This window comes from Coccinella septempunctata, chromosome 1, assembly GCF_907165205.1.
Source record: "Coccinella septempunctata chromosome 1, icCocSept1.1, whole genome shotgun sequence".
In the NCBI taxonomy this organism is placed as follows: Eukaryota; Metazoa; Arthropoda; class Insecta; order Coleoptera; family Coccinellidae; genus Coccinella; species Coccinella septempunctata.
The window spans coordinates 53,136,023-53,160,464 of record NC_058189.1 but is presented as its reverse complement, the minus strand read 5'-3'; the positions used below and the strand labels follow the sequence as shown (position 1 = coordinate 53,160,464).

Genomic DNA, 24,442 nt, shown 5'->3' with positions numbered 1-24,442 from the left:
TTCACAATTGAATAAAAGGAGATTTAGGAAAATACTTTTTCCAAGCAACTCTGATAATGAATTTTTCAGATACCATACATGACTGATAAATTTATTTTGAAAGAGAATGAAAATCTAAAAACGAAATAAGTACAAAATCAAGTACCTGTATTTAAAAGGGTTAAGAGAGGTAAGCATATTCACGAAAAATTGGACTGCAAGCTTCAAAAGAGGTAAATTTTCCATTGAAGATGATGACCGATCGGGAAGGCCAGTTTCTGTGTCAGTCCCCGAAAATATCGATGCAGTTCATGACATGATTTCATCAGACCGTCGAATTGGGCTGAAACGGATATCTGAAGCACTGAATATTTCATACGAACGCGTTCATCATATAGTTCACGTCAATTTGGACATGAGAAAAATTGCTGCAAAATGGATCCCCAAATGTTTGAATGTTGACCAAAAGCGTGCAAGGGTAGAAGCATCGCGTTCGATCTGTGCTCGATTTGAAAACGATGTAGGCTTCTTAAACCGAATTGTTAGTATGGATGAGACTTGGGTACATTTCTACGATCCAGAAACAAAGCAACAATCGAAGGAATGAAGACACTCTGGTTCTCCAAGACCTAAGAACTTTTGGTGTCCAAAAATCTGCAGGAAAAGTTCTTGCTTCAGTTTTCTGAGATTGCCATGGAGTAATCATGATTGGATCTTGGATAAGGGTAGAACAATAACTGCAGATTACTATTCTACATTACTGACCACTCTACGGAAAAAAATTAAAGAGAAAAGACGCGGAAAGCTATCAAAAGGTGTTTTGTTTTTGCAGGACAACGCCCCTGCACACAAATCTCATGTTGCCATGCAAAAAATTTGCGATTTAGGGTTTGAATTACTAGAACACCCCCCTTATTTTTTAATAATTTTTTTAAAGGTTCAGAGACGTTCCAGGTTCGCTGAGAAAAAGTATCCAATTAAGAGGGGAATATGTTGAGTAGTAAAATATTTTAATAATAATAATAATAATAACTTTATTGTTCGTATCACCCAAAATTTATACAATTATATCTGTAGCATAAAAAGCATATCCCATACAGAGTGTACAACAAAAGGCCCAATATCAGAATTCCATATAGGATTCTGTTCCGGCCTCAATTTCTTCTCTTTCTTCTTTATTATCATCACAATACAAAACTCCTGAATTGTACACAATATCATGATATATTTATGCTATATAAACTAAAAATCACATTTCGAATATAAGGCAAAACAAAATGAAACAAATGAGAGACAGAAGGCAGCGAAAATTGGACCACATACGCATACATACATACACACATACCCACACACATACATACACGCATACATTACATACATCCATACATACATTCCCCTTTTTGTCAACTAGACGTGTTGACACTGACTGAGATATATCATTGACCTTATTCTCGCTTTGAAAGAAGAAACGGACCAATCCAATTCCAGTCTATCCAGAGCATTGATGCACTCAACAATATTGTACGAAAATGATCTCTTGAATATTTCCTTGTTGTGTCTAGGAATAGTCAATCGGGTCCTTCTTCTTAAATTCAACGTGTGAACATCAGTCCGAAACCTGATCCTGTTGTACAAGTAGGGAGGTGTCTTAAACTTCAAGATTTTGAAATAAAAACAGTTGATATACAATTTTGCTCTATTCAGCATGCTAAGCCAGCCTGACCTATTTAAATAAGGGGATATATGATCTCTCCTCCTCACGCCATAAAGAAGTCGAAGGCAAGAATTCTGGACCTTTTGTATTCGGTGAAGACTGTTGAGATCCAAACAAGGTGCATACACTGAACAACAGAAATTGAAATGAGAGAGCACCAGGGCGTCAAGAAGAACTTTTTTAGTTTTTACAGGTAGATAATGCCTATGTGCATAAATACTCTTTAACCCACCATATGCCAATCTGATCTTTGATGTAACATGCTCTCTGAATCGCAATTTCGAATCCAATATGAGACCCAAACTTTTACCAGTGTCAGAAAATGAGAGTGAGACTCCACCTAGGCTTATTGATGCCGTATTCTTCACTTTATCTATTTGTGAATCATTTCCAAAAATCAAGACAGTTGACTTGTCCGGGTTCAACATAAGAGAATGATCACAAACCCACCTACAAAATGACTCCAACTCACGATTGAGAATCTCCATAGCAGACCCTATTTCGTTCTCAGGGAAAGAATAATAAATCTGCGTATCGTCAGCGTAGCAGTGGTACCGACATCGACTCAATGAATTAGGAGATCTCGATGTATATATCGTGTACAATATTGGCCCCAAAATACTCCCCTGAACAACCCCAGCATGCAAATCCAACCAATCAGATGTCTCTTCCCCATAAACCACTCGCTGAACACGATTACTCAAAAAAGACTTAATCATTGTACATGCCTCAGCACTGAATCCACTGTAATGCAAAACGGACAATAGAATTTGGTGGTTTATTAGGTCGAAGGCCTTACTGAAGTCAAGTAGCACTAATACTGAAATTTCATTACGATCCCGAGCAGCAAGAAGATCATCCACAACATTTGCTAAAGCAGTTTCACAACTATACCCCTTTCTAAAACCTGACTGGTTCTGCGGTAATATATTATTCGCCCTAAGATACTCTTTTATTTGTGTTGCCATTATTCGTTCCAAGATCTTTGAAAAAGTGGGAAGTATATTGATCGATCGCAGCTGGTTCATGTTCGTCAGATTGGAAACTTTAGGAAGAGGCGTAACGTGAGCCCTCTTCCAAAGATCCGGAAAGCAAGATGTGAGCAGGCATTCATTTATTATATGAGTAATGTGAGGAATAATCTGAGGGCAGCATAACTGAATCATGGTTGAATTGATCTGATCTACATGACATTGATGACATTGAAATTTTGTTTGGTCCTATAGTAGGCTAAGAATTTTTCAATAATCCTCGTATATGAATAATTCACTCGAGAATAAACACCGAAAAACTTTTTTCAGCTTTATTTAAGGAAATTTAAATATGTATATACAACATTCAAGATGAATTCGCACCAGCTAACTCATTCCATTGTATAAAACTCAATGGAGTCCAAGCCCATGACCACCGTAGCTGAGACCATGAGAAGCATAAAGAACTGGGGCAGCAGCAACTTTGGTGATCACTGGTGCAGCGTGAGATACGATGATTGGAGTTGGATGAAGGGAAATTTGGTTACTGTTTTGGTAGGACTCTGCAACGTGGACAGCTGGGGCAGCTGCTATGACAGCACCATGGCCGATTCCATAACCTCCGATGATGCCTGCGTTAACAGCGCAAATGGCGACGGCAATGAGTACGAACTGAAAAAAAAATAACCTCAATCATTTTGATTACCTATACTGGGTGAGTCTTTGACTCGTACAAATATTTCAACAGTAGTTTCTTGAGGTCGAAAGAAACACTTTCTTCCTATACCCTTTCTTCCGAGTCGGCTCGGTTTGAAAGATACAGGCTGTTGAAAAACCTTAAAAAAAATTATTTTCAGTTCTATCCCACAAACGGTTTTATCGAATGAAAGTTATTTCGAAATATATTATTCTGAGTCCAAGAATAGAGTAGTTAATATGTCAACTTATACAACCTTCATAAGCCATTTCTTCAGTGTCAACTGGACACTGCGTTCCGGTCATAGACATAGAGACATGTACTGAGCAATGTCAGCATGGAATTGGCTCTTTCATAGAAAGAGAGAAATGATCGTCGGGCATTTACCTGTCTCTTTTTTCTTCACATAGGGGTGAGTGTCGACCAATCAAAATTCTAGAAAAAGACAACTGCATGGCCGATGTTCAGTTTCTCTCTGTCACTATTTTTGACCGTATTTCATGCATAGATAGAAAAGGAAGGCACAGACCATGTCTATATATGTCTATGTTACCGGCAAAGGATTCAGAAGAATGTCGATCGGGATAAAGCATAGAATATATAAGGTGATGTAATCTCTGATCTTCGTTTCAATTAGACGATAGTGAAGATGCGCTTAAAAATGAGAGAGAATTGAAATTAAACCTGAAATCTAACAAGTGATAATAACGAAAATTGATAGGATATCGGCAAATTTAAGAAAGGAAGAACAAGAAATATCGAGAATGAAAAACTCTAAGCTACTGGAAATACAAATAAGTTCGGTCCGTTTTTTATAGTCAAAATGCGGTTATTTTAGGAACAAAATGAACGAACAGATGAGTCATACTACCTATTCTCCATTGATAGCTACTACTTTTTCCACCTCTCAGCTCATTTCCGAATTTTTCACTTAGATAAATTTATTTATTGTTTTCACATAGTTCGTTGTTTTCTCTTTATTCGGGCAAATAGTAGAAAGATAAAGTAAGAAAAAAAGAAGATAAAGAAAAAAGAAGAAATATAAGAAATGAACCGATATGTGAAATTTTCGATTTTCATTCTTCTCTCTGAATTATTCAACATAATCTGTTAAGTTCAAGCTGTCTAGAGTTAAGAATACATATAAAGAAATAAATGTCTCAAATAATTTCAAGATTTCTCAAGAGAGCGTGGATTATAACAAATATATTCGGATATAGTTATAGCCGTTTCTTCAAACATATTACTAACTCACAGTTTTTTGTTGGTTTGTTTGTTATCGGGTGATATGAGGACTTGTGAACGAATTTTGACGTTCGTAGAAGATTAACACTCTGGATTCAGTCAAAGTAGTTTTCTGTCCCGAAATTGGTTTGGGATTAAGTTCTACTCGAGCACATTCATGATTTTTTCCCAATCTTTGAATATTAACAATCTTCCAAACCATTTCCAGGACAAAGAGTTAAAAACTAAGCTCATGAAATTCTGAAAAAAGTGTGAGCGAAAAATTTATTTGAATAGTAATTTCATTGAATTATCCTTACTTCTAATGAGTTGGTCAATTGAAAATTGTCCAAAATTCACAACTTCAGTTTCAGCTAGAAATAAAGCCTTTAGGGAACGGTTTACATTCGAAAATTTCAATTTTTTTTTTTTCATTTAGTATTGTATTGACAAATCATGAATCACATAGAAATCACAAAATTTGGAAAAGAAGTTTCGGAAGAAAAGCTTCAAGAAAAATAAATCTAGATCTGGAATCATGTGTCATCTAGAATTTTACATTTTTCTGCGAACCAATGAGAATGCTTTGGGTATGACAAAACTCTTTAGTCTAAGCGTGGACCATGTTGAACTGATTCTAATTTTTTCTAACCGCTACTTCAAAGAAGACTAACGACTATATTTCGTTTAGCGATTTAGCTCTTGAATTTCAAAAATTAAAATCACTTTTTTTCATACGTCACTTACCAACTTGAGCATGTTGAAGAAGTGAAGTGATCGAACTATCGGACTGTATTCGATGATATGAAGAACAAATCACACTGCAGCCGTATATATACGAAACTGCATGTGGAGCAAGGGCTCCTTTCAAACGATCGTAGCCAATTGTTCGAAAAAAATCTAGATCCTATCAATAGTACCCCCATCACATCTGAATCTCGTTCATATTGTTCGCTCGCAATATTTTCGCTGTTTCTGCTCGAAGGAAATGTGCCATAAATTTAATTTATGCGTATTGATCATTACTCATTATGTATTGAGATTATATTAATGAACTTGACGAGATATGTCTTGAGAAGCTGGGGTTACTGGACCGAAATGGTTTTAGTTTATATTGAGCTATGTTGACGCACAGCTGATTATTTGATATCGCTCTAAAATTCCCATTAAATTCAAAATTTTTGAAATGTTCCTGAAAATATAGAATAATTCATACAGGAGCTACATGAAACATGGAAAATAATGATGAAATATCCATCCCTTGAAGATTCTATCGTGGACTCGTGGAGCCAATTAAGAATAGAAAGTTATAAATTTATCTTTGAACTTAGAAAAATTACCTCAAACGACTGAGAATTACATGGAATTTGAATGTTTGTATTCCACACAGTGACAGTTTCAAACAAATCACTGGATTTTGTGACTTAGGTTCTTCATTGAAGAAAGAAAACCATAAATATACATAATAGCATTTTTGATGGCCTATCCAAGTATGCTATCAAAAAACCTATAGAACCTAAGCATGAAAAACTATTCGACGGGTTTTCAAAATTAGATGAAATGAATATAATTTCTAATAATTGTTTTCGTTATTTCAACATAATTCGCATTCGCATAAATAAATTCAATATAAGGGTGGTTTTATATTATACGAAGCAATTTCATTTAAAATTACTCTAGGAAAAATTGAAATCGAAATTCAGAAAATTCATCTATTTTGTGTATGGCTCAATAAATATTTTATTATTTGAAATTTTAATGGTTTGTCCATGTTTGCGAAAATTCTGCCGTTTTTAGGATTACCGGAATGTTGAAATCAAAACATTCTCAGACATTTTCCCTATCTTACAAGAAACAGAATTACATATACTTAGATATATGATTTTCACTAACATGCGTTGTTAAACCATCACACTTGATGAAAGCTTTTTGACCACCTGGTATTTTATCACCTTCACCCACCTGAAGATGCTACTATGATAGCGAAAGAAGTGTCGTGGTTAAACACTCATCTTATGCAAATCCAATAATTTTTTTCTTGTTCTATTATGAATTTTTATCAAATATCGGTCCCATCGAATCAATTTTCTCTATACCTACCAATTGTTTTCGCAAATCCTTCGAATTTTTCCATTTCTTATTCGAAATGCCTATTTTTATAAAATACCCAACAATTCTTTTCGAAGTAAACCGATTTTATACTATTTTAGTTCAGGGTGGATGAAACTCAATGCTTATCAATGGTATTTTGAATATTCTGATGAAGATCTGTTGAATTATGAAAACATTCATTCAGATTTTAATTTCCAAAGAAAAATAACCGATAGATTCATAAATTCCTGGAATCCTGCTCATAAACTTCAGCCCTAATGAGTGTTGAGAAAATAATTCAAAACCTAATGTAGTCACGCTATGAAAATCCTTGATACCTACAGAAGATTCGATACCTTGTAGAAAAATAATTTTATAAAACATTCAACCTTACAAAATAACAAATTTTCGATCAAGGAAAAAGCTTGTTACGAATAAAATTATATCTCTCTAGTTATATACAGATAAGCATTCAATCAGATCTGATCGTTCTACTTGTTGAACTAGCGTAAAAAGTACTCTGGTTTGCAATTGGAGAATGGTACATGTGCACAGTGATGAAATCATCGCAAATTGCAACAACCATTGTTCAACGCATAAAATTATAACGCACCACGCACCAATATGATAGTGTCAAATTTTGAAAACATTTTCGTTCTCTGGAAATAAATTTCCTTCCATTTCCAAGACTAGTCAGGAACTGGGATTTTTTGAAATTTTTTAGGGTTTTCACTCCCAATCTGTGGAATAAAATCAATTAAAAAATTGAAGTAACCGATTTGCTCCTGCGTAAATTCTTGCACTAATTTGTCAGGAGCAAATCAACTAGAAAAAATTGTTGTTCATTGTAAAGCACCAATTTTTTCTACTTCATTTAATTCTGACAAATTACGCAGTAGCAAATCTGTTATTTCAATTGATTTTGTTATAGAGATTGGGAGTGAAAACCCTAAACAGTTTCAGAAAATGCAGAATCCTCCTAAATTGAATTTCAATCGATATCAGAAATTGGAATTGTTCATCCTTTGAGATGAGGCAGTTGTCATAAATCCCATAACATACCTAGTACCTAGTTAGATTTAATTCAGAAATTCACATGCACGGACGGATCTTAATGGCATTGTCATGAATATCGTGATAGGTGAAGTTTTTCAAACAATGCTTGAAACAGATCATACAAGATTGAAAATGTAAAACAAGATCAGCTCTGGATGAATGAAATCGCAGATTCACTAATCATAAGTCTTTATGAACTATAAAAATGAGTTGTGAGTTGATGAGTTGATTTTTAGTCTAAAATACACAGGGTGTTTCTGAGCTCTTGCCAAACATGTTTGATTTTCAACGAAAATTAAAGAAGGTTTCTTTTTCATTTTTGCCTTGGCCCCTTTTCTTCTGATCATTATAATGATCATCATGAAGTTGTTATGGTTAGACTTGGGCAAAATGATTGATGTTGCCAACTTGTGTGAATACTATACAGAGTGAGTCTTTGACTCGTACAAATATTTTAACAGTAGATTCTTGAGGTCAAAAGAAATACTCTTTCTCCTACCTTTTTTTTTCGAACCGAGTCGGTTAAAAAGGAACAGGCTGTTGAAAAACCATAAAAAATGTTATTTTTTTTAGTTCTATCTCAAAAACGGTTTTATCGAATTAAATGAATTTCGGAATAAAGTTTTCCATTTATCTATTTTATGAATTTTTTTTGAACACAAGATATTACTCACGCGTCTTCCAGTTTTCTCATTATAACCATTACGTACCATAAAAATACCAAAAATTCAAAGAACCTAACTCTTGAAACTAAGTTTCAAGAATCTTTCAAGTATCTAATGAATATTTGAACGTTTTGTAGAATAAAAGTATTCATCATATTTTTTCGTGTAATGCGTCGTTTTCGAGAAATTTGATGGTTAAAAATTAAAAAGTATCTGTGAAATTTGAAAAAGTGGGTACTTTGGCTGAATACAACTCTGTTTAAAAGATCCAGAGATGTGTAGTGTCACAGATTTAGTTACTTATTCTGAAGGTAATTTTGTTTTTCCAGGGGTGGCACAGCTCATTATGAAAACTTGAAATGGCTCTAAAATGTTAAAGAAAAAAAGTGGTTTTTTTTTGACCTCATGAATTTATTGTCTACTCTGTGTTATTGTCCAAGTGTTTCGTTTCTTCTGCACAACTATCACTTCGTTATTTTAAATGGAACACTCTACGAAAACGTAGATCCATTATGAAAACAGAAATTCATCAAAATCTTCATTTTTTTAAATGGCAACCCATATTTCTTTTCGGTTCATTATTTAAAACAACTAAAAGCGAACAAAAAAATGTTTTAATAATGAACAGAAAAAATATGGGTGTCCATTTAAAAAAATGAAGATTTTTATGAATTTCTGTTTTGATAATGGAAAATTTTCAGTGTATCATTTCTTAACTAGACACAGTCCAACTTTGAACCAATTACATAGAATAGGTACGGAGCTATAGTCCTTTGTCTAAGTACCTCGAAATGTCAAAATATTAATAAAAAGTCAAATTTCTCGAAAACCGTTGAGAAATCAGACATAGTTGTGTCATCAAACTTATATTCAAATTTATCAAGGAATTCAAAAATGTAAAAATATATAGGGTGTTCCATTCAAAATAACGAAGTTGATAGCTGTGCAGAAGAAACGAAACACGTTGTATAGTTCTATATAATTTTAGGAGACGCTCTAGTTAAAAAGAGGAAAGTTTTATTAGAAACTCTTCTCTGTAAAGTTAATAGAATTAGAGTAATCGACCGCTGCCCCGTGGCAGAAACAGTATAGGGTTGCTCTCATATGGAATGTTCATTTCCCACTCCTATGATATCAAACTCGCGGCAAATGAATATAATTTCCTTACTTCTTGGACGAAATATTTCCGTCAAAGAAAAAAACTTCCATGTAGAACCTTGAACTGCTTACTAATAAGCGACCGGACTTTCTTTGTGGAAATGACAAACAGGTAAATTTTCCTCGATCACGAAACGCCTGTATTACCACACACGAGACATCGTGAGTTCTCATGTTAACGTAATACTAATACGAACAAATGTTCCGCTAGAACACTTTTGAATATTCCAGTCTAGGCATTACACCGAGCACGGTCGGTAAAAATTCGGTATGAAAAAACGCACGCTTTCCAATGCGAATACGAAAACCTCGGAGTTTTGTCGGTAGCATTGGCGTTGACCGGAGTCTGATTGTCACGGTTCGCTCGTTCTGATCCGGGCATTTGCTAATCGAATTTGCAGTTGGGGAAATCGGTCGCGTGGGCATATATTCTAATAAATAATTACAATAGGGAATTATTATCCGTGGCGAAATATAGGTCGATAGCTTCCTTTTGGGATTATATAAATTATTTTTCCTCGGCCGTATGATTTTCATTGTTATTTCCAGCACAGCTACAAAAGGAAGGTATTACGAGGATATATTGAAAAATTCTTAGCCTACTATAGAACCGAACAAAATTTCAATGTCAAAATATTTTATTACTCAACATATTCTCCTCTTAATTGTTTACATTTATTACAGCGAACCTGCAACGTCTCTAGACCGTTCAAAAAAAATGTTTCTTCTTGCTCTGCAAACCAAACCTCCACAGCTTTTATCACTTCCTAGTTGGAAGAAAATTTACGACCTTTTAAACTTTTTTTCTGTTGAGGAAAGAGGTTATAGTCGGATGGAGCCAAATCTGGTGGATATGGGGGGTGTTTTAGTAATTCATACCCTAAGTCACGAATTTTTTACATGGCAACATGAGATTTGTGTGCAGAGGCGTTGTCCTGCAAAAACAAAACACTTTTGGGTAGCTTTCCGCTTCTTTTCTCTTCAATTTTTTTCCCGTAGAGTGGTCAGTAATGTCGAATAGTAATCTCCGGTTATTGTTCTACCTTTATTCAAAAAATCAATCATCATTACTCCATGGCAATCCCAAAAAACTGAAGCGAGAACTTTTCCAGCAGATTTTTGGACAAGAAACTTCTTAGGTCTTGAAGAACCAAAGTGTCGCCATTTCATCGATTGTTGCTTCGTTTCTGGGATCGTAGAAATGTACCCAAGTCTCATACATACACTGCGCAAAAAAATTAAAGCACATTCTGAAAATCTCAATTTTAATGAAAGTTAACTCTACATTGACTTTAAAACTTGATGAGTGATCTTGAAATGTTCTGATCTAATCCTTCCCAGATTTCTCCGAGTTGGATTCCTAAGTCATTAAGAGTAGCTGGATGATTTTCTGAACTTGCCAGCCTTCTATTGAGGTTGTCCCAAACCTGCTCAATCGGATTGAGATCTGGACTTCTTGCTGGCCATTCCATTCGAGAGACTTCAACTTCTTCAAGGTACTCCTGAACGATGCGCGCACGATGGGGTCTGGCATTATCGTCCATAAAAATGAAATTTTCACCAATGTATGGGGCAAATGGCACTACATGCTCTTCAAGAATGTTCCTTATATACTTATCAGCATTCATAGCTCCATTATCAACGACTACTAGGTCTGTGCGAGCAGTCAAAGATATTCCACCCCATACCATAATCGATCCTCCCCAGAAACCAGTAGTATTCAGGAAATTGCACTGAGCATATCTCTATGTGGACGTCTGTATACAAGGGAACGTCGATCACAATGGTAGAGGCAGAATCTAGACTCATCTGTGAAGAGAACTCTTTCCCAATCGGCCTCTTCCCAATGGATATGCTCTCTCGCAAAATCCAAACGCGCCCTTCGATGGGCTGGGGTAAGAGCTGGGCCTCTTGCTCAAACGAAAGAAAAACTATTGATCACTAGAATTGATCGAGAACAACTGATTTTAAAATGGAGCCAATACATTCAAAATCTGATAATATCATCTTTTTTTATTCCTGCTGAGAAAAAACAACTGTATTGAAAAACTACCGTTGAAAGTGGATAACATATGCATGCATAATTCTGATAACAATAATTATCATTGAGAACACCTTCAGTTGTAGAATAAATTTGAGATTTCCATTATGTGCGTTAATTTTTTTGGTCGTTGATAATGGAGCTATGAATGCTGATAAGTATATAAGGAACATTCTTGAAGAGCATGTAGTGCCATTTGCCCCATACATTGGTTCAGGAGTACCTTGAAGAGGTTGAAGTCTCTCGAATGGAATGGCCAGCAAGAAGTCCAGATCTCAATCCGATTGAGTAGGTTTGGGACAACCTCAATAGAAGGCTGAGAAGTTCAGAAAATCATCCAGCTACTCTTAATGACTTAGGAATCCAACTCTGAGAAATCTGGGAAGGATTAGATCAGAACATTTTGATCACTCATTTTGAGTATGAACCGTCGTTGCCGAGCTGTAATTAACGCAAGGGGTGGAAATACCAAGTATTAAATCACTTATCAGCATTTCAGTATTTTGAAAATTATTCATTTCTCTTCTTTCACATAAGATTCGGTGAAATCCTGAATTTTTCTTCCATTTGATGTGTCTTGTTTCGTTCAAAACCTTCCCGAGAGAACATAAAAAATAAGTTATATAGTCAATGTAGAGTTAACTTTCATTAAAATTGAGATTTTCAGAATGTGCGTTAATTTTTGTGCGCAGTGTATAAGCAGGGGCTGCCCAAAAAAAAAAATATGAAAGACTCATACTATTTTATAATATCGTTTATGAATTTCAATTCAGGAAAAAATCTAGCGATGCCCTTGAAAACAACAGGACTATTCTGACAAGAAACGTAGTTGAAATTCGAAAGAAATCCATCACTATAGGAAGTGTTCCTGACCTTTGCTCCGCTTTTTACGATCGTAACTTCGAGATACGATGCAATAATCAAACGGTAAAGGAAATATATTTCCCACTGCAACTCATCTTCAAGATGATTATTCCATCAATCAGGAAGTTAATTTTTCGCACCTGGTAGCGTTGTAATGCATCATTCCAATTAATATTCACTATAATTATTCAACGTTAAAATGGAAATTTCATCACCACTGCACTCGTTTTAATAGCAGTAATTGCTCTGAATAGGTGCATAGTGGAATTCCACCTCAGACATTAGGAACACTTACCCACTATATTATACGTTGTCTATATTGGTACTCGAATATTTCGATATGGCATTGCGTTGATTAATCAAGTGTATGAAATAAAGCTCAAGGATAAAAAAAAGCCATTTCGAATCACCTGACAGCGAAAAACATATTTTGAATGATTTATCGTTGGATTCGAAGTAATTCAGAGGGAAACTTTAACGCACGATCAAGCAAGTAACTAGTAGGTAGGTACCTGATATATTATTTAATCGGACAAACCTGAATAACAGCCCGTTTCATAATGACTCCTTAATTTTTAAGCCTTTTTCGAATTCTTTTTTTGGTAGGGTTAAAGGAAACTTCAAAATTAGAGGGATTTTGAAATTAATAATAAGATCTGAGATGGTTCACTCTCCAAACATATGATTTACCTACAAGAAATGAAAATAAAAAATTGTTTTTTGTTGAATTGCTTATGGTATTTAAACACTTTTGCTACCAGAAGAAATATTGCCTGACAGTAAATACACTGCGCAAAAAAATTAACGCACATTATGGAAATCTCAAATTTATTCTACAACTGAAGGTATTCTCAATGATAATTATTTTTATCAGAATTATGCATGCATATGTTATCCACTTTCAACGGTTTTCTTCAATACAGATGTTTTTTCCCAGCAGGAATAAAAAAAGATGATATTATCAGATTTTGAATGTATTGGCTCCATTCTAAAATCAGTTGTTCTCGATCAATTCTAGTGATCAATAGTTTTTCTTTCGTTTGATTTTCTACACTCGATCGCTATGCAACGCGAAACACGCAATTTGACCCAAGAGGAATGTGCCCAAGCGGTAGTTTTGCGAGAAGAAGGGTGGACATACACAAGAATTGCAGAAAGGTTTGGAGTTTCCCATACAAGTGTGTCCAGAATGTTGCAGCGATTCAGGGAGACAGGTATGAATGTCCGAAGACCAGGACAGGGTAGACCACGGGTAACAACTGCCATTCAAGAACGTTACTTGAGAGTTTCTTCGTTGAGACTTCAAAATCAGCTTGAGCAAACTCACGAGGTGCAAATTAGCACTCAGACAATAAGAAATCGCCTCAGAGAATATGATTTAAGGCGTCGTGTCGCGGCAAGAGGCCCAGCTCTTACCCCAGCTCATCGAAGGGCGCGTTTGGATTTTGCGAGAGAGCATATCCATTGGGAAGAGGCCGATTGGGAAAGAGTTCTCTTCATAGATGAGTCTAGATTCTGCCTCTACCATTGTGATCGGATATGCTCAGTGCAATTTCCTGAATACTACTGGTATCGGGGGAGGATCGATTATGGTATGGGGTGGAATATCTTTGACTGTTCGCACAGACCTAGTGGTCGTTGATAATGGAGCTATGAATGCTGATAAGTATATAAAGAACATTCTTGAAGAGCATGTAGTGCCATTTGCCCCATACATTGGTGAAAATTTCATTTTTATGGACGATAATGCCAGACCCCATCGTGCGCGCATCGTTCAGGAGTACCTTGAAGAGGTTGAAGTCTCTCGAATGGAATGGGCAGCAAGAAGTCCAGATCTCAATCCGATTGAGCAGGTTTGGGACAACCTCAATAGAAGGCTGAGAAGTTCAGAAAATCATCCAGCTACTCTTAATGACTTAGGAATCCAACTCGGAGAAATCTGGGAAGGATTAGATCAGAACATTTTAAGATCACTCATTTTGAGTATGAACCGTCGTTGCCGAGCTGTAATTAACGCAAGGGTGGAAATACCACGTATTAAATCACTTATCAGCATTTCAGTATTTTGAAAATTGTTCATTTCTCTTCTTTCACATAAGATTCGGTGAAATCTTGAATTTTACTTCCATTTAATGTGTCTTGTTTCGTTCATAACCTTCCCGAGAGAACATAAAAAATAAGTTATAAAGTGAATGTAGAGTTAACTTTCATTGAAATTGTAATATTTCAATGAATTAATTTATTTATCACAAAAATTTTTCGTATAGGCACTTACGAGTATACCTATATGGATTAGGTAAGTGAAATCGATCAGAGTTCGAGAAAAATCTAACAGTAGGAACAACTTATAAACGATGTCTTATATGCACTCAGAAAGACGTTAGGAGTGTCAGGACACACTCTTAATAAGATGGTCGTCTTCCTCTTGATATTTCTCATTCCAAGCAAATTTTAACTCATGTCGAAGAGCCACTTAGTGTCTGTGGAGTAGAAATTAGATACAGACGAAGTCAATATGTTTTCTATTAAATGAAGAAAATAGTTTGACTAACTGCTTAAAATCCGTTAATTTACCCAACTAACGTCTTTCTTTATCATTGTTTATAGTTAATTACTTTTAATGGCCTCCTTTCTTTATGCTCCTGGGAACCTCAATGTGTAGCAAATTTTATGAACTTCTGAATATTTATCATGAATTTGGTAATATAACCTTCTACTTATTCTAATTGGTAAACTCATCAAATCTTACGGCAATTCTGGATTCTTCGGTCAATTGTGAAACTGTAGATGAGTTAATAAATTCAATTTTTGGGCAATTTGAATACAATAAATTAAATACACCATGGAGCAGCGGTCGATTACTCTAATTCTATTAATTTTGCAAAAAAGAGTTTCAAATAAAACTTTCCTCTTTTTAAGTAGAGCGTCTCTTAAAATTATTTAGAACTATATACAATTGTTTCGTTTCTTCTGCACAGCTATCAACTTCGTTATTTTAAATGGAACACCCTATATATTTTTACATTTTTGAATTCCTTGTTAAATTTGAATATAAGATTGATGACACAACTATGTCTGAATTCTCAACAGTTTTCGAGAAATTTGACTTTTTATTAATATTTTGACAGTTTGGGGTACTTACATAAAGGACTATAGCTCCGTCCCTATTTTATGTAATTGATTCAAATTTGGACTGTGTCTAGTCAATAAATGATACAATCGAAATTTTCTTTGTAAATAACCATATTATATACAGTCCAAGAAAACGTAAATCAATAATCAAAACAGAAATTCATCAAAATCTTCATTTTTTCAAATGGCAACCCATATTTTTTTCCTGTTCACTGTTTCTTGTTCGCTTTCAGTTGTTTTAAATAATGAACAGAAAAAAAATATGGGTTGCCATTTGAAAAAATGAAGATTTTGATGACATTCTGTTTTGATAATGGATTTACGATTTCGTGGACCCTGTATATAATATGGTTATTTACAAAGAAAATTTTTAGTGTATCATTTATTGACTAGACACAGTCCAAATTTGAATCAATCACATAGAATAGGGACGGAGCTATGGTCCTTTATGTATACTTCATTCACATTTATTTTAGCAGTCGGTTGGCCATGAAATAATTTTCTCAAGTTTTTGTAACTAGAACGGAGTAAGGTTGGCACTCATGAAATGTCGTTAATAACATAACGCCGTTGCCACAACTAATATAAATTTTTATTGCGAAAATGCCGAAAGTGATTGAAAAAAAGAGACAGGGTTTCATGAAGTGCTATTTAGAATTCAAGTCCGCTCATTCAAATAGTTATATCCTGATATTCTAAAATCCACAATACGTCAGAAGATAGCGAACATATTCAATGTAAGAGTCTTTATATATATACCTAATGCTTCATCTGAATCTAAACTACTTATATTTCAGCTGAATATTTCCACGATCAGAAAGATTGTGAATGAAGGGGATGACAAAGAATTTCCTTCTATTGGGAGACCCGAAAAAGTGGTGACATTTGAGAATTTTATGTTTGAGTGAATTAATGCGAAAAGTTTACTACAGGATTTTCGATGAATGTCATCGTAGAATAAGTTCCCGAAAATTGATTTTTCTATTATTTATTTCACTTGTCCTATAAATTGTAAATGTCTTAAGGTACCAATAAATATCTAATTATTATTATTATATCAATGTATTAAGATGAATAGCCACAAATACGCGCCAGTTGTCCTGTTAATTGTTTATTCATGTGAAATTTTTGTTCAAAGGTGAAGTTCATCTTGACTTGAAACTTCCTTTTACTTATATCGATGCAAGATGATTTTTGTTGAAGAATTTTACATTCTTGTAATTATCTGTTTATTCCTTCGGGATATACCCATTCCCAACCACCGCATTATATGCATTTCATTTTCGGGTTAATATTTTTGAAATCTACAACTGGTGTAACGTATTCAAACTTTAGCCAAAGAAGATAACGAACAATAACTCTCCTCAATCTAGTGCATAATATGATATTAAACTGATCTCTTGTATTTTCCATGCAAATAACTGGAGTTGGTATGCCTTCAAACAGTTTGTATAAACTTCAATTATGTTCGTCACATATTTTCGAAGAGATTCGACATTGTGATAAAATACGTATTAACAGAAACTTTTACGTAGAACGGGCAACATAGCGTTGATTGAGAACCCAAAATGTTTTGACATTTTCGTACCATACAAAGTGAAATGTGTCAAATTTCCATGGCCAACCGAGAGCTAAAATAAAAGTGAATGGAGTATTAGTACATCAAACTTGCAAAATATTAATAAAAAAAAGTCAAATTTCTCGAAAACCGTTGAGAATTCGGACATAGCTGTATTATCAAACATATATTCAAATTTAACAAGGAATTCAAAAATATGAAAATATATAGGGTGTTACATTTAAAATAACGAAGTTGATAGCTGTGCAGAAAAAAGGAAACATTTTGTATAGTTCTAAATAATTTTCGGAGATGCTCTACTTAAAAAGAGGAAAGTTTTATTTCAAACTTTTTTTTGTAATGTTGATAGAATTAGAGTACCTAATCGACCGCTGCCTTATGATGCGGACAGCGTGTAATTAAACGTTCATAACGATAAGACTACCTACTCTGTATAAAACGAAGTAAATTGTCAACAAAACAGTAGGTTTGCTGGTCTGCATCTATTCGTTCCATCCTCAACGAAGAGATTAGAGAACGACCTTGTTCATAATTTTCGTCCCAAGATAGTGTGGAACTAGAACACTTGCAGAATAGGAAATTGCATCACTGGATGGATACAAACACAAGAAAAATGAAATGCTATCCATTCAAATAATTACTTATTATTATCACATAATTAAATCCATTGTTTTTCCAGTTAACATACTTGAAATTCGAGGGCCATAAGCGGCGCATAACATTCACTTCTTTTGCATTTACACAATTCCACCTTAATCCCGACATGCAACATAAAACCGTATATAAGCATATCTTCTTCAGTTCATCCATCAGTACACTGTAGTTCTTCGCTCAGTAAACAAATCGAGATGTTCAAGTTTGTGTTGATCTGTGTTTCCCTCGCTGTGGTGAATGCTGCACCTGGATTTTTACACGGACATGGACTTCCTGCTGCTACCAGCTACTCATCGAGGGTTGACATCCATTCACCCTCAGTGCCGGTGGTGACAAAAACCTACGTGAGCACCCCTGTGGAATATCACGCCCACGCCCCTGTGATCAGCAGCATTGACCACGGTTATGGATTGGAGTACGACGGTGTTCACGGTTTGGGATACAGCGGTTTGGGTTATGGTGGAATCAGCCATGGTTACACTTCTGGAATCTCTCATGGTCACTATTGAAATGGTGGAAACCGATTAAGTGATTTGAGCAAAAGTGAAAATCTTCTCTTTATTGACTGACTAGCCTTTACAAAATGCGAATGTAAATATAACTAGTTGATTCTGAATGTATATATGTCATATTGTGAAAAATCTTTTTTGTATTGTATGGATTCTTGATCACTTCAATATATTTATTGCTCGAACTGCACCCGTTTTCGAAGATCTTAATTCCTTCTAAACTTCATCCTAACAGTAAAATTAAAAGGAAATTGACTTTCAAGTCAAAAAAAAACATAATAATACATTTAAAACTACTTTTGATTTGATGATGGTCTATCAACCGAAAGGCAATTTTGAACAAGCAATGTTCGTACACATTATTAATACAAATGTATGGGATATACAGACTAAGGCAGTAAAACCAGAAAGAAAAAAGCTACACACCAAGGAATTGAAGGTTAATATTATTAATCATTTCACATATTATACCTAGTGAATCATAAATATATTAATTATGCTTTTTGATGAGTGTTTGAATATGTTTTTTTTTTCTTAGTCGTCTTATAAAAAATCATAAGATCATTGTTGACTTCAATCCGACAAATGGAAGAAAAATTACATTTTGAGAGAGTTAGGGAAAATATTATTGGTAAAATGAAGTCTCCCTATTAGTCCAAGGCTTGACTAGATGAATATGAACCATAATATGAATAATAACTGATGTAGATATCCTGAACTTATCGAAGGAATCAAAATCGTGAATTTTCTTGTAATGGTGATGAAATTTCATTAAAGGTCTCACGAAAACACAACCTTCCTCAGAATAACTCAAACCATTGAGTTAAATACGTACTCAAAGCAAATACTGAATGAAAATGCACAATAAATATCTACAAACGATACCTTGGTTTTCGAAAAGGTATATCGAAAAAAAGGATCTTGCATTATGAAAAAGTTATAAAATAGATTCTGTGTTTAGGATTTCGGACAAAAAAGGTGAAGAGGAAATCAGAATTAGACAAACTGTGAGCGAAGTTTTTCGAATATAAAACTCTTTCAATTTATCAAATAGGTGGAATTGTTGGAAGTACAGATTAGTTTGATCTTTTTAAAAATAATTGCTATGACTATTTTTGATGTCTCGTAGTGGTAGCTATACTTCATTCAAATTTATTTTAGCAGTCGGTTGGCCATGAAATAATTTTCTCAAGTTTTCGTAACTAGAACGAAGTTAGGTTGGCACTCATGAAATGTCGTTAATGTCATAACGCCGTTGCCACAACTTATATCAATTTTTATTACGAAAATGCCGAAAGTGATTGAAAAAAGAGATAAGACAGGGTTTCAGAAAGTGCTAATTAGAATTCAGGTCCGCTCATTCAAATAGTTATACCCTGATATTCTAAAATCCACAATACGTCAGACGGTAGCGAACATATTCAATGTAAGAATTTATATAATGTTTCATCTCAATCTAAACGACTTACATTTCAGCTGAATATTTCCACAATCATAAAGATTGTGAATGAAGAGGATGACAAAGAATTTCCTTCTATTGGGAGACCCAAAAAAGTGGTGGCATTTGAGAATTTTATGTTAAAGTGAATTTTCGTTTTCTACAGGATTTTCGATAAATGTCATCGTAGAATAAGTTCCCCAAAATGGATTTTTCATTTGACTTGTCCTATACAATGTAAAACAATGTAAATGTCTTGAGGTACCAATAAATACCTAATTATCATTATTACATCAACGTATTAAGATGAATAGCCAGGAATTTATTTATTTATTTATTCAAGAAAAGGTACAAACAGATAATGAATCCACAATAGCACCAACTGAATTGAAATTTAAAAAAAATATATTCATATATATATATATATATATATATATATATTTGAATTCATTTTTACCTAGTTATTTATATATCAACGTGTTTGACTTTATTTGTTGGGTGTCTAGGTTATAGTTGAAAAACGTGAAATAATTTATTCGTACAAACGTTTCGGCGCATCCGCCTTCTTCAGTGTAAAAAACATCATAATGGACTTAAAACATCTAAAAATTATGTATATTAATTAAATAAAATAAAGGTTTTATGCAAACATCTCACTTATTGTCATCTTGGTTGATTGGTGTTGTTGAGCCCGTATTGTCAATTTCATGTCACTGTGTGTTCTTTATGATTGTTATTATTCTTCTTTAATTTTGTGGTCGCTTCAGTAGGGGCATATAAATACGACTGAGATTTTTTGTGTCTAACTTGTCGTTTACTGTATTTTCGTTTCTCATTTGGATGTGTATCATCTCCAATATTTCTCTACTTTTCTGTTGATGTTCAACTGCTAAGATTTTTGTGTCCTCATAATTAAAGTCGTGTTTTTTCGTTTTCTTATGTTTGTTCAGTGCTGTGGTTGCATTTTTGGTGTATTTATGTGCATTTAATCGTTCTTGGAGTCTCTGTGAAGTCTGACCTATATATTCTTTGTCACAATCTTTGCATGGGACACTGTACACCACATGTGACTTTTTCATTTTTGGTGTTGGAGCCTTTATTTTGCTGAAAATTTTTCCTATCTGATTTTGAGGCTTGTGAACAACTTCTCGGTTGTATGGTTTTACTATATTATTAATTTTTTGTGACAGACCTTGAATGAAGGGTAGTGGTATACGTTTGCTGTTGTCCGTGTTTGCCTTCGTAACCCGTTGTGTGTTGTAAAGTCTGTGTGTCCTTTGTTTTATGAGTCGGTAAACCATGTTTTCAGGGTAATTATTACTGAACAAAAGCTCCTTCACATCTGTTAATATCTGCTCACGTAGTATCGGTGACGTTAGTTCTAATGCTCTGTCGATAAATCCGATGGCAGTGCTCTTCTTTTGGGACTGGTGGTGATTAGAGTGGAAGTCTAAAATGTGAATGGAATTTTGTTCTTTTCTGTACCACTGCGTTAATAGTTTTTCATTTTCTCTCACGAATGTCATATCTAGGAAGTTTAATCTGTTGTTAATTTCCTCTTCTAGTGTGAACTCTAATGAGTCATGGATGTTGTTAAAATGGTGGAGGATCTCATTCATTTCGGATGGTGTTGTTATTAAAAAGGAGTCATCTACATATCTTTTGTAGAATGATGTTTGATACTGTCTCATGATTTTTTCTTCGATGAATTCCATGACTAACTGGGCTATAGGGCTTGATAGTGGGTTACCCATGGCCACTCCTTTAGTCTGTTTATAGAAGTTGTTTTTATATTGGAAATAGCTGTTGTTCATGATGAATTGGATTGTTTCGATAAATTTCTCTTTGGGTATTTTTGTGTGTTGTGATATTATCTCCCACTTATTTTCAATTGCCTGTATTGCCAAGTCAATGGGGATGTTCGTGTAGAGTGACTTTACATCTAATGAGTACAAGCGCTGGTTATTTTGTATTTTGATATCTTTTAGTGATTTTTTTAAATGGAAGGAGTTTTTAATGTAATATTTGTTGGTGTTTGTTGCTTTTGAAAGGGTGTTAGCGATAAATTTCGATATTTTGTACAATGGTGACTGTATGAATGAAACTATCGGCCTCAGTGGTATATTTTTCTTGTGAACTTTTGGCAATCCATAAATTTTTGGAATTTTACTATTGTGGGTAATCATGGTTTTTCCCTCTTGTGCTGTGATAAAGTTCTCCTGTAGCCATTCTTTGATTATTCTGTTGTTTTCTTTTTCCATTGTAACTGTCATATCTTTTTTAGTATTTTTGTAAGTTGTTGTATCATCTAAAAGTTGCAGCATTTTTTCATCATACTCATGTTTGGATATAATCACTATTTTATTGCCCTTGTCTGCTTTGATGACTTGTAGATCATTGTTGTCTTTCAGGAATGTTTTTGTTTTTATAAAATTTGATTTAATGCAATTTGTTTTCTGTTTTCTACTTTTTAATTGTTTTTTGTGTGTATTGAGGGCATGTGTGATGTTTGTTCGGATATTGTCTTGATCTTCTTTTGGCAATTCTTCAATTGAACATTCTATTTGGGTGACTATATCGAACGTTGGAATTTCATGTTCTCTATCTATTTCCATGGCATATTTTGGGCCCAAGTTGAGTGTTTTTGTCACGAATTCAGGTAATGTGATCTGCGTTAAGTTAACTATTCTTGTTGAGTCTTTATTAACTTCCTTATTTTCTTTCTGAGATTTTGTTAGTTTCTCGATTTTTTTGTCATGAATGGATTTGTGATGGTTAGTTTTATACTTTATTGCTTGGTTCACATTGTGTTCTAGGGTCTCTCTTAGATTCCTTCCTTTGAGATTTTCGAATTCGTTGAGTATTTTCATGATTTCTTCTTCTAATCTGTTTATAGTTTTGGTTGTGTCAGTAATTAAAAGGTTTATTGTCCGGTAAATAAAATTGTTCTTCAGTCTCTCATACTTCTCAGTGAGATATCTGCAGCTGTAGTCAATGTGGTCTGTTTTTAGTTTCAAAAATGTTGGGCATAATTTATTATGTTTGCATTTAAGTAAGAATATTCGTCTGGCCTTTGCTTTGGCCATCTTGTCCATTAACTTTTGTGTGTTCCTGTCTTCTAGTTTCGTTGTGACGTAAAGATCTTGAAGAATATATATATATATATATATATATATATATATATATATATATATATGCGCTCAAGTTGCCCTGTTACTTGTTTATTCATGTCAAATTTTTGTTCAAAGGTGAAGTTCATCTTAACTTGAAACTTCCTTCAATTCCTTTTACTTATATTGATGCAAACAAGATGATTTTTGTTGAAGAATTTAACATTCTTGTAATTATCTGTTAATTCCTTCGAGAGATACCCATTCCCAACCACTGCATCATATGCATTTCATCTTCGGGTTAATATTTTTGAAATCTACAAATGATGTAAGCCAAAGTGCATAATATTATGATATTATACTGATCTCTTGTATTTTCCATGCAAATAACTGGATTTGGTATGCCTTCAATCAGTTTGTATAAACTTCAATTATGTTCGTCACATATTTTCCGAAGAGATTCGACATTGTCGATAAAATACGTAATAACAGAAACTTTTACGTAAAACAGGCAACATAGCGTTGATTTAAAACCCAAAAATGTTTTGACAAGCTTCATAACCCCACATTTTCGTACTATACAGAGTGAAATGTGTCAAATTTCCATGGCCAACCGACTGCTAAAATAAAAGTGAATGCAGTATATGTAAAATTACATTGTTCCTCAAAAAATCCAAAATTTTGAACGTCGGTATTTCGTGTCTAAACGTAATCAGCTTTTGCTGTACTATTTTCCAGGTAAACTGTCAAGTTAGAAGTTGGCATTTTGGATTGTTGTTGAATTAAAATTACCAGGAAATTATAAAGATGGTTACTGACGTTTAAAGAACATTTATTATTGAATCGGACTTCTAAATTGGGGAGAAAATAGAAGGAGAGGGGAAATATTCCTTAATTTTCCCAGTGACATTGCCAATGTATATCCCAATGTTGCTGAAAGAATCAATCTTTCGAAAGTACTCTTTTGGGATGTGTTGACGAAACAGGTATATTTAAGCAAAAAAAGTAGTGGTCGACCAAAGAAGAAAACCTCAGAGTTATTCAGCAATAATGAAACTATGATGACAGAAGACAGAAGCTCCACGAACCTCTGTTCGGGTTTTATCTCAAGTGGCTGGAGTATCTGTTAGCATATTTTATGCCACACGATTTTGAATGAAAGACATCAGTTTGTTTTCATAAAGATTGACATGTTATCAAAAAATTTAAAAGATTGATTACCTATCCTTGTAGCATACAAAAAAAATTTGAGTTCGGTATCCATCAGTCAATGGCAAAATGAGGAACCTATTTTCTTTTATGGAACTTTAACACGGTATGAGTTACGCAATGAATTAAAAGAAAGAAGATGTCCACCGAAATTGTGAATATCGAAAAATTGGAGTATCGAGCCATCATCAAGTACCTGTATTTAAAAGGGTTAAGAGGTAAGCAGATTTACGAAGATATGCTTAATACCCTTGGTGATCAATGTCCTTCGTATGCGACCGTGAAAATTGGACTGCAAGCTTCAAAGAGGTGATTTTTTCATTGAAGATGATGACCGATCAGGAAGGCCAA

At 34.2% G+C, this 24,442-nt stretch overlaps 2 protein-coding genes across 2 annotated transcripts; both read right to left on the bottom strand.

Annotated features, from left to right (window-relative positions):
• Window positions 1-3,010: 3,010 nt before the first annotated feature.
• On the bottom strand, window positions 3,011-5,344 carry LOC123307281 (cuticle protein 63-like). Its single transcript, XM_044889526.1, has 2 exons — window positions 5,333-5,344; window positions 3,011-3,336 (listed from the first exon to the last, which is right to left on the bottom strand). The coding sequence occupies exons 1-2, from the start codon at window positions 5,342-5,344 to the stop codon at window positions 3,076-3,078; spliced, it is 273 nt and encodes a 90-aa protein (XP_044745461.1). The 3' UTR covers window positions 3,011-3,075.
• Window positions 5,345-20,518: 15,174 nt separating this feature from the next.
• On the bottom strand, window positions 20,519-22,858 carry LOC123307272. The gene has a single exon (XM_044889514.1). The coding sequence runs from the start codon at window positions 22,856-22,858 to the stop codon at window positions 20,519-20,521; it is 2,340 nt and encodes a 779-aa protein (XP_044745449.1).
• Between the last annotated feature and the right edge of the window lie 1,584 nt (window positions 22,859-24,442).

Excerpts from the sequence above, each read along its gene's own strand:
- LOC123307272 (XM_044889514.1), bottom strand. The coding sequence starts at position 22,858 with ATGGCCAAAGCAAAGGCCAGACGAATATTCTTACTTAAATGCAAACAT.